The sequence below is a fragment of the Oryzias melastigma genome, linkage group LG19 (assembly GCF_002922805.2).
Source record: "Oryzias melastigma strain HK-1 linkage group LG19, ASM292280v2, whole genome shotgun sequence".
In the NCBI taxonomy this organism is placed as follows: domain Eukaryota; kingdom Metazoa; phylum Chordata; class Actinopteri; order Beloniformes; family Adrianichthyidae; genus Oryzias; species Oryzias melastigma.
The window spans coordinates 23,855,121-23,866,867 of NC_050530.1; the positions used below are offsets into that span (position 1 = coordinate 23,855,121).

Genomic DNA, 11,747 nt, shown 5'->3' on the forward strand with positions numbered 1-11,747 from the left:
TACTCATGAGTTTAATTGAAATAGATTTTTTGACAGTTAAATACAATTTAAATAATAATTTGAAACACATTGTAAACTAAAAGCAATAAATACAAAGCCTTTTAAGAGATGTGGAAGATGGTGGATTTTTTTTTCTCAGCTTCTGTATCTTTAGATTGCAGCCAGATTTGAGTCTGTTTGGAATGCGACCCAACAAAGCTCAGAGTCCTGAGGTTGAGCTCTGAGCTGACAGACGGGTGGACCAACCGACCTGGCATCCACACTGCTGCGTCGATTCAAACGCAGCCTGACACAATCGGGACGCAGTGCTTTGTGTGCACCGGCCCTCTGCTGGGGAGGTGACAGCTGCCCGTCAGAGAAGTCGCTGAGCAGGAAGCCGGGGTGAGGCCGTCTGCGGTTAACGGACGGCCAGAAACAGGAGCATGAAACAGAACTAGTGTTTAGCGAGTGCCTGTTCTAGAAGGCAGTCCTGCAGTGTGCTCAGCCCGCCCTCCCCGGGTGTCCTCAGTCAGGGTCAGGGGAACAGATGGAGCCGAACACGCAGCGGACAACAATCACGTGTTGTTTTGACTGCACAAAGAAAGTCCGCTCACCCCCCGCTTCACTTGTTGTTGTGAAAGTAGATTTGTGCAAAAGCCCCTCAAACTTGACCTTCATTGTTGCAGAGATTTTCTTCTGACCATTGAAGGGGGGGTTCACAGTAAGGGGGTGCCCTGTTGAAGTTCGAATAGTTGAAGGACGCAAAAACATTTGAGGTCATCAAAAAATGAAACTGGAGGATTTCTGGAACCACAAGGACCTAAAGCTCCTCGATGAGGAGGAATCCATGAGAAGCTGAATTGGATTGGGGGGGCTTTTAAAAGATTATGGTGTTTAAGCTGCTGCACAAAAATCAATTTTCATGTTTTTGTTTCAGGACAATGGCTCTGCCCCTCAGCCCTCCTTTTTTAGGAGCTAAGAGGTGGAAATGAAAGAGTCAAGGCAGGTTTGACTGCAAAAGCTGGTCTTCATTTTCTGCTTTGGGTTTTATTTTATGCCCCTGGTTAATTAATGAACTAATAGATGATTATTCATGAAGATGAAACAGAGACAGAAATGCCTTTCCTAAAGTTTGTTTGCAGAGTGAAAGGGAATGATATTTTAGTACTTCTGCTTTCTGGATCAGTTGAGTGAAAATTCAAAATGCGTCAATAGCAATCTTTTAAAAACGGTCTAGAATACATCTAGAGACAAGCAATCAAACCGGCGAGTATTTATTAGGAAGATTATTGCCAAGGGTTTACCAAAAAAGAAAATGTGTTTATGCTGAAACAGAGAAGGTTTCACGGTGATTTTCCCAGCCGGTTGGAGTTCAGATAGCATGTCATCACAGCCGACTGTTCAGTACCAGGTGTTCATCTTTGGGTCACTCTGGTTGAAGTTCTGGATAAAGCTGTCCTGGATCAATTTTAGGTCAGTGAATTGGATCGTTCAAAATGAACTGATATCAATTATGAAACATTGTAGCAACCGCAAATGATATGAATCAAACCATTTAAAATGAATCGTTAACACCTCTATTTATAACACAAGTAGAGGTTTTCTTAAGCTGGGTTCACACCGCACGCGGAAGCAGCGTGGAACGGAGGCCGCTTCCATTCGGCGCCCTTGTTAATCTATTGTGTTGATCACACCAGACGCAAAGCATCGTGGTCTTCCGCAAGCAATCCTGGCAGGAAGTTACGCCAAGACGTGAGAAAATCTGGTCAATTTTCAAAATAAAACCAATTTTTCACAATAAAATACTGCCATTGATAAATGGGATCACATTTTTGTATCTAAACAGACTGTAAAGATTAAAATAGAGTATTCGACCCTTACTCACAGGGGTTAGGGACCGGAGACCTCTGCTAATCCAAAAATACAGAAAACTCCCAGTCTCCCTCTCACCTCCCACCCCCTGCAGCCGAAGGATGTCCATCACTGATCCAGACTCATCAAAAACACTTTTAATCATGCTTTGTAAACATTTAGTAAAGATTTCTCAACCTAAACATTTTTTTTTCCAGAACAATAGACTGCATACTTTTCATGAGGACTGTCAGTCTTTTTTCTCTGCGCCTTGAAAAAGTGCATGTTTCCTCCTTCATCAGTGTGAGAGGGCATCTCTATCCAGAATTTACCGGTTTCATCCATAATAAACACCTGCTCTGGATGATAACTATCCTCCGCAATTATCAGAATATTTCAGAGCCGCTTCTGAGTCAGCTGATGCCATTTTCTTTTTCTTTTTTCTTCTTTTACCTTTTTGAATTCTGATTATTGGTCTGCATATACTATGATAAATTCAGAAATAGTGTTATGTCTACTTATATAGTCATGTGATCTATTGATACTTAAAGATCTTTAATGACCTGTAGCTGTGGCGGTACAGTATAAATCTCTGATAAGAAGTTATGAACCGGAAAATGAGAATTCATGTAAAGGAAATTCGTCGGATTATATAAGTTTGCTTCCTCCCACTCCCTTTCAAGCAATCTATCATTTGATGCCTAGTTATCCTATGTCTGACATATCTTTGTACAGATGTATATCCTCTGTTGTTTGTATTGCACATGCATTATACTTGTTTTTGATTGCTTGAAATAGACCATTTTAAAATCAAATCAAATTCAAAAACGTTGTCATCTACAATATAAAAGTTGGAGTAACTAAAGTTTTCCAGCTCAAGTCTAAACAAACATCAAGAGTTTTGGAACAACGTTAATGAACTCATGAGACCAAAGAGGAGAATACAGATGAGAATTCACAAAAGCCAGTGAGGGACAGCAGACGGGAGGCTCGGTTTGTGGACGCTTCTGCTCCTCTTAAAAGACGGAGAAGCAGGTGGCTTAAAGTCTTTGATCTCGTACGGAACACCAGCGTGCAGACTCTGATCTGCAGATGCTTTTCATGAGCCCCTTGCAGATCCGGTTTAAACAGCATTAGGAGGCAATCAGATCTAGCCAGGATCAGCCGGGGATGGTCAGCAGTGTGAGTCAGGCTGACCTCCATGTGAGGGAGACAAACACTCACTGATCTGTTGGCTCTCCTCAAGCACAAAGGCTGCAGGCCTTCATGGTTACTCATATCTCTTAACATTATGATAATTGAAGATTGTTTTTTTTTATAATTAAGCTTTTTTCATTGCTAAGCCTGTTACTGAAAGTTCTTTCTGATTATGAAAACATGATGATGTCTTTCAGGAGAGAGTTTGCAGAGTTAATGGAAAAATATGGCTCAAGCAACACCACGGCTTCCGGACGGATCTCGCCCACTCAGTTATCATCAGGTAAAGTGAGGCAGCAGCTGAAGCACCAACTGACCCAGAACCCATCAGAGACTGGGCTTGGTGGCTGAAATTTCAAACCTGACAATAATGAATGATCATAAATGTCATAAAAATAAGAAACAAGAAGTGGGACAACAGATGATCTGACAAGGACAAACAGAAAACCAGGGACTTACCCCTTTAACATAGAAGCTCCAGTGTTTATATTCTTTGATTTACTGTAATGTTTCAACCGTTATCACTATAATTCCAGCAAATTCTGAAGGAGAAAAACATTTCAAGCTGCTTTTCTTCTTCAGAATCTACTGGAATTATTGTCTTAACGGTTGAAAACTTACAGTATGTTAAAGCTTTTGTGTTTAAGCGTCACTGACAACGCCTCAGGGGTTAGTCGGTTGAATGTAACCAGCAGGATTTCAGTGGCTGGAATAAAAAAAGAACATGACTGATGATAGACCTACCAAAAAGGCAGCAGTCCTCACACCTCAACTGAAGGTTTACACTGGATATGGAAGCGCCCTTGTTAGCCTAAGGTGTGGTACACACCAGACGCAACGCCGCGGTCCTCCGTGGAAGGCTCGCGGCGTGCGGCGGATCGTTTCGGCGTCTGGTTTATTTTGTGCGCGAGCGATCCGCGTCAATTCTGACAGGAAGTTACATCAAGATACATGAGAAAATCTGGTTTATTTTGCTAAATATAACCAATTTTTCATAATAAAACCCTGATTGACAATTGTGATCATGTAATTTTATCTAAACAGACTGTAGAGATGAAAATAAACATACAATCACAACACACACATACATAAAAAAACAGACAGACTTCTCTCTGTGTGTCTCAACAACAGATAAATTAAAGAAGTGTAGGCCTACTAACTACTTGCTTCATGGAGTAATATTTTTAGGTAGTTAAATTTCCCATCATGTCAAAGACAAAAAAAAAGCTCTAGCAGAAGCGCCTGTTGACTGTCGCGGAAAAATGCATGTCTGGAGTGAATTGCAGGTGAGAGTGGATACAGTGCACACTCTGCTCTGCGACGCTTTGCGGCACTTCTGCATCCAGAGTGAATCTAGCGACAGAAGTCAACTAGAAGTCACAAGCATTCCATGAAGCTCACAAATGTTTAAAGCAACCACTGTAATGTACGAATACTTTGTATATTGCATTCATGTTTAAAATGGGATTGTGTGCAGTCATGCAAAATACTGATTTGTTTGTGACCTCTCAGCTCTTGTTCATAGCTAAACTCTTTGAAGTTATGCTTTATAAGCTTTTGCATTATTTGTCTTTTGAACATCAATAATTAATACAATTCTAAAGACCTTAAGGCACATGTGTCAAAGTCAAGGCCCGGGGGCCGGATCCGGCCCTCCAGATCATTTTATTTTATCGTTATTAATGACCCGATGTTATCTTGATCTCATTTCTAACTTGTATAATTTTGACAAAATACATTTTTATGGAGAGTGAAATATTGAAAGTTATTTAAGGTTTACGTTGATTTATTCTGGAATAATATTCCTGCCTGCATGTTAAAAAGTTATGTTTTTAAAGTTTTAAACGTAGTTTTAGAGTGTTCAAGAAACGTTTATCCTGTTTGGCCCTTGATGTGTTTTGGATTTTGGCACCTTGTGTGATTGAGTTTGACACTCCTGCCTTACGTTTTCTTACAGTCCCGCTCTAAGGATTTGTGATTCCTAACATCCTGTGCTGAAGCTGTTTTTATACTTTGATTTGCTCTTCTTTTCTCTCAAGTCTTCCTCCTCACTTCTTTCTCCTCGTCTGTTGATGTTCAGGAAAACTAACGGACACAGCCTCCTCTTCCTCCTCCTCTCGATCAGAAAGCCCCCAGCTGCTCAGTCCCAAAGAGGGAGTCACATCCTACATGCAGACTCCACACTACACAGCAAACCCCTCCTACACCGTGCACACACCTGTGCACAACTTCAGGTGGGAGGCTGTTCACCAACTGACCTGTGCATATTATGAACTTACCCTTTAACTTAACACACTTTAGTATAATCTTTCATATGAAGTGATAGGATACAGTTTGATTCTTTTATCTAAGTCAATACAATCTAGATATTTATCATTCATTTGGAATGTAAAACTATAATATTTTAACAGAGAAACTTTTAATTTAATTAAAAAAGCTAATGTTTTTCACCAAACGGCCAAACATTCAAACCTGCATTTTATGTGTTTCGTGCTGCAAAAAAAGAAAAAAGTGAGGATATGTTTAGCGAACACAACACACATACCTCACCAGCTACGTTTCCATTACACCCATGTGCAAAACTTAAACACAATTCTACAAATGTCAAAAAAACACAATTCTACAATGGCACTATTTCCATTAAAGCAGGATTTTGCAAACAAACACAAACAAACTCATGGATATAAATAAGTATACATTTACAAGTATAACAAGTATATATATTTTTAATTTGATTCATTAAAAAGGAGCATTTGGGCGACGTCACAGCAGTGTGGTGCGTGCAGCGCAGCTTGTCCATTGATAGTCACAGATGTGCATGAGAAGGATGTTAAAAAAATAACCATTCTAGCAAGGAAGCAGCTGGACCCTTTTTACTGTTGGAAAACACGAAAGAATCTATTCAAGTTTCTGTCACGGCACTCGGGCTCATCTTGATCTGTCAAAGGAGACGTCAGCGTTTTATTTAAGCTGCAGGCAGCAAAAGCGCGGCTACAGATGAAGCGATGAGGAAATCTTGGTTAGTGATTACATGGAAGAGCTGTACGATTCTGTATGATACGCAACTTCTAAAGAGCTGTGACACTGTGTTACTTCCTACCAAGTTTTAAAAAAATGTCCCAAACGCCCCAAAAACCACCTCCTTGAAGCGCAAAAACTTTTTTAAAAATAAATGCGAGTTTTTTTTCTTAATTGTGGTCTTTCCATTAAGAGAATTTATTATCAAAAATCCAAATATCTGCAATTTCAAAGTTAATGGAAACACAGCTACAGTGGTTCACCTTCAGTTAATTGTGGTTGATACGACTTGGTAGAATCGAGCTTGTGATTGGACGATTCTCTGTCTTCATCAGATGTACATAAAAAGAAAAAAACACAACTGGGAGAAAAACTTAAAAGATTTGACAAAAATGGATTACATACTTTACAAACATTTTTTTACCTTAAGAAACATAAAATAAATATGCTTATGTTTTACTCTTATGTAAGATCAAGTTAGCCTTAAATGAAAGCTTCACACTCCATGTGTTTATTTGTTTGTTTAATTCTTCATCCACTTTTATTGTTTTTTTTCTTGATTTAAGCACTTTTTTTCAATATCTATTAATTTGTACTGTCATCAATTACTGTTACTGTTTCTTTATTCACTTGTTCTAAAATTAAGTTTCCTCTATCCTTGGTTCAGTTGTTCCCTTTATTTGGACTTACTTTATTGGTTTTATTTTGTATTTAAATTTTTAAATGGTTCATATTTAAATTTCTCAGTCAGTCATCTCATTTTCTTTACCTGGTTTTGATATTTTCACCTGTTTTGCATACATTTATTTTTCGCATAATCTTTTTTTATTTGTACATTTTTTATGCATTCGTATATAATTTAATCCTAATAGTAATTACCTCATTCTTTCATTACGTTATTAAATTGTTCTCAAATAAACAGTGACATTTGCATGACAAATACGTGCATCTCTAGAATTAGTGAGCACCCTCTGCAGTGTTGCTGCGACACTTAGCCAGGGGGCAAAGACGAGTCTGCACTGAGCGCGAGCATGAGTCTTCATCCTCCTCTCCCTCTCCAGTGACAGTATCATCCAGCTGATCTGTGTTGCCAAGGGAACAGGGCTGGGGCTCGTCATCAGGGGCGGAGCTAACCGAGCTGAGGGCCCAATGGTGTTCATTCAGGAAATTGTGAATGGAGGAGACTGTCAGAAGGTGACAACTTCACTTTACTTATTTAGAAAAGAAAACAGTTTTGTTAACTCAAAATAAAAGAAACAAATCGACTTTGTGCATCGTCAGGCTAGAAATCTGCCCCACTCTTTCTCCTCTGACATACTTTTTCAAGTGAGCCACATTAGCACATCTGGACCAGAGAATTTAAAACCTGTGAAAGGTTTGTCAGAAGAGTGATTACAAATGTGGCACTTTTAGTTGGAATGCCTTTCCTTTCGTTGTCTTGGTTTTGGCTGACGAGTCCATCAGTTTGCAGGTTTTTCTTCTATTTTTAGTTTTAAAGATAATTTACTCAAAGAGGATCTGTCTGCCGGCTCTGACTCACTTCTTTTTTCTATGCTAGGGTCTCCAGTCTATTGGAATTGTTTGTTTTTGCTTTTATTTTCATAAAATAGGAAACTTTATTTACTTTGTTCATTTGTTGGTGTTAAAAAAGGATTAAAATACCCTGTTTTTTCAAGTCATTTTCTGGTGTCCTTCAAATGTTAAAATCCTTCCTATACGCTCCACTTAATGTGGGGGTGCAGTCAAATGGGGGTTATGGGTAAAAAATGCATAAGCAAAAGATAAACTTTACTAAAGCGCTTCACAATTTTTAGTTTTTTAAAGATTGTGTCCTCTTTCTTTAAATTAAAACCAAACAAAATGATACTCAAAAAGTCAGAGAACATGTTGAAATATTAAAGTTTTTTAGTACAATATTTTTCAAAAACTTCAATTACATCTTTGTTAACAGAGGACAAAACATCAGTCAGTCATGACTCCAGAAAATATGATCTTAAAATGTGTTGTGCAGTTGTTGGCTACTTGGCTATTGCACAGCATGGGATCACTTTTGTGTGACTGTTGTGAGGCTGCAGCGCTACTTTTGTTTGGCTGTTTCATATTCATCGTGTTCTCCCTGCTCTCGTTCTTTTTTAGGATGGCAGGTTGCAAGTCGGGGATCAGCTGGTGTCAATCAACAAAGAGTCTCTGATCGGAGTGACGTATGAGGAGGCAAGGAGCATCCTGACGCGCACCAAACTGAGGTTCCCTCCCCCAACACACTCACTCATGCCCTCCTCAATACACCTGTATATGTCATGAAAAGTATACAGAGTAAAGTTTTTTTAATGTAACTTTGGTCCAATTTAAATCAAAAATCTGCAGAAGTAAATGAGTAAGTCAGTATTTACCTGGCAAAAACCCCAAATGAGTAACAAAAAGTTTGAAGCATGAAAATAGAAGCAAATAAAGTGTTCATGATCTGTACATGAATGTTAAAGTCCCCCACTACAATGATTGTGTCTACTTTAACTCTAAATGAATCTAAAAAGATCACAATTACATCAAAGGGGATCAAAGACCAAAAGATTATATTAAAGGGTTTAGGACAGAGGTGGGCAAACCACGGCCTAGGGGCCAAAATTCCAGTTAGGAAACTCAATCTGGGCCGCCGAATGGGAATAATTCAGTGGCGGGCCGTGCATTTCACACCTAGGCCTTCAGTAGTGCTCCATCTGAATCAACCCAACCCTCAATAACTATTTTATGGCAATAAAACTTCTACTGCAGGTACAGCTGCCACACACATAAAAAAAGCATAAAAAATAACCTGATAAAATTGCAATAATATTTAGGTATATAGCAAAATTTTACTCACCAAAAATCCGGATTATTTGTACACAAAATCCATCCTTTCTTTCCTCAAGAAGATTTCAATCACTCTGTCGTGCAGATTATCCGTGCGTTTTAGTTCCATCAAGAAGTCCTTTTCTATCGCCATGGAAGCTAATGCTGAAAGTTGAGCCTGCCCTGACGTATTTCTGGCATAAGTTTTAATTCGCTTCGGGGCTGAGAATGTCCCTTTAACAGAAGCAGTGGACACGGGGCTTGCTAGCTTCGGAGTTGCCCGACCCCGCTTAACAATGTCCAGCTTTTCTTGAAAAGTCCGTCTTGAAAACGGCTTTGACAGTAAGTCTGCAACCAAATCCATTTCTTCTCCTCCTTCAGCCATTGTGGATTGACAAACCAGCTATTAAATTCGATATATTTGCCTGTGCAGGTCGCTACAGATTCAGTTTACCAGGTCTGCCTAGTACACTCTCCGATTATCCAATCACAGCGCGTGAAAATCCTGACGTTTCCGTGGGCCTGCTAGCTGGCCTATCACGTGGTCTCCTCCAGATCTGATTGGTTGAAGCAACAGTTTGGTGGACCATTATTTTATGCTACAGGGCCCGCAAAACTGATTGTGAAGGCCTTCAGGCAGATTTCTTTGACCCTAGCAACAAATGGTGCTGCAATGTGATTGGTTAATGCTTAAATAGGAAAATACACGTCTGGAAGCAGCGCAACCAGGGAGACAGCAATGAAAGGACGAAGACAGAGCATTTGGAATTATAGAATACGTATTCACGGAAATAAATAATTAATATCAGTCTGTGATTCAGATATTTTTAGGCCAGCAGAGAAGGCCTTGCAGGCCCTGACGGCCCGCCACTGGAATAATTAATAATGATAATCATTCATTGCTTAATTTTTTTTCTATAATTGGGGTGTTTATCCATAGATAGCGCACAAAAAATACATTGAACTTTGTCTAAGTCAGGGCTCTGCAACCTGCAGCTCCAGATCCTTGCGTCTCTTTTTTTTTCCATGGTGGCTCTTGGGCCATACATGAAATAAGTCATGGAGACTGCTGATCCAGACATGTCAACCGTCAGAGTCAGCAGCTCCTGATAAAGGCTGTCTAACCAACACTACCTGAAGAAAACAAATAAACAAAGCCAGTAAAGTAAGACTACGAAGGACCAACTCCAAACTAAAATAACATAACCCAGCAGTGTAAGACTGCTGAGGACAAAGAGAGGAAAAAGAGCAAAAAATAGTCAAAAAAATGATTTTTTTAAAAGTTAGAATTACTCAATTAGCATTTATTTAATTTAGATAAGTTACATTTATAAATTGATAGCTGAGGTGCACATGGATGATAAACTATGTAGGTTTTTACATGACTCTTTTACTATTAAAAGTTGCCGACTCCTGATCTAGGTTCAGAAAGTTATTCTGCATTTCTGTGGTGTTGGAAGAATTGTAATTTTTTATGTTTGTATGTGTTTTCTGAGTGGAACAATCTTTTTTCAGATCATTACAATACCACATGAATGCATAATTTCTCTAATTTTACGGATTTCCCTCAAAAACATTAAACCATTGGTGCGATTGGGACTAAAATGAGAACTCAAGTGAATGAAAGAAGTCAGTTTTGAAATAAAACCCCATGTTTTAAATTGGTTTTAATCAAAATTTAAACATGCTTTCATCCAGATTTAATGTTATTTCTTTCTCTTATGAGGTGGATTACCAAAATACTCCACACATCTGGTTCTGGTCCGGCCCTTCTGTCAAATTTTACCCCCCTTTTTGGCTCACAAGTCAAAAAGTTTTCCACCCCCGGTTTAGGCCTAATTTCCATATTTAGTAAAGGTCGACAAAAACCTATTGCAGTACCACGTTTGGAAAGGGGGCCGTCTCTGTGAACAATAGGCCTCTGAAAGAAAAACAAAAGCAAACCAACACAAAAACATTAAAACATGTCAGTAACTGAGAGGCATGACTGGAAACAATTCCTGTGCTTTCCTTCCAGACCGGACCCCACTGTGGAAATCGCCTTCATCAGGAGGAGGTCGTCGTCCAGCTCCAGCAGCGGCTCGCACAGCCCCAGCTGCCTGCAGGGGGAGAGCGGAGGGGGGCCCCTGGTGAAGGCCCCGGCGCTGTCCACCACTGTTCCCACAGTTGCCAAGATCACTTCCAGCAGAAACCCCCCCTGTGAGACACTCCCAGCGGTGAATGTAACCCAGGTCTGACCCCAATGCAGCTCTGGTGACATGTTGAGTGTTCATGCTGAGTTTAAGGAGACATTGCAGTGAGAGCCGATCATCTTTTGATCCATTTTCAAACATTCCCAGTGATCTTTTCATTGTGATTTTGTCGTTTTTAGACAGAATCTAATCTTTGTCATTTTGTAGGGCATAGTTTCTGCAAAGCGGCAGGAATTCATTTGAAATTTACCTCTGAGTTGTGGGCGGGGCCACTGAGATGAAGTAAGACCACCAATATTTCCCACTGTCCATCTGTTTACCAGAGGTGGGGACTCGAGTCACATGACTTGGACTCGAGTCAGACTCGAGTCATGAATTTGATGACTTTAGACTGGACTTGGACTTTCCTACCTCTGACTTGTGACTTGACTCGGACTTTGATATACATAACTTGTGACTTGACTCGGACTTTAGCCCTTTGACTCGGAAAGACTTGCTATTTTTCCTCTAAATCCACGGATTATAAAGTATATTATAAAGTATATCGAGAAAAAGCCGCTCGCCGCGGTCCTCTGTCTGTGTATGTGTACATTCGTGTGTGTCGGCCCAACATCCAATCAAATTAGAGCCACTTATGATTGACGTGACAGTCCAACCAATCAAATTGCAGAAAAACAAAGCCCC

General features: G+C 39.8%; 1 protein-coding gene across 3 annotated transcripts in view; it reads left to right on the forward strand.

Annotated features, from left to right (window-relative positions):
• Nucleotides 1-11,747, forward strand: part of stxbp4 (syntaxin binding protein 4) — a 49,108-nt gene that overhangs the window by 18,525 nt on the left and 18,836 nt on the right. For 2 of the 3 annotated variants that reach the window (XM_024285724.2, XM_024285725.2), the window contains exons 6-10: nt 3,225-3,310; nt 5,108-5,261; nt 7,107-7,239; nt 8,182-8,288; nt 10,889-11,102. In XM_024285724.2, the coding sequence (XP_024141492.1) occupies nt 3,225-3,310; nt 5,108-5,261; nt 7,107-7,239; nt 8,182-8,288; nt 10,889-11,102 (694 nt within the window). The remainder of the gene's footprint in view (nt 1-3,224; nt 3,311-5,107; nt 5,262-7,106; nt 7,240-8,181; nt 8,289-10,888; nt 11,103-11,747) is intronic. The other variant, XM_024285726.2, reaches the window with a different exon arrangement.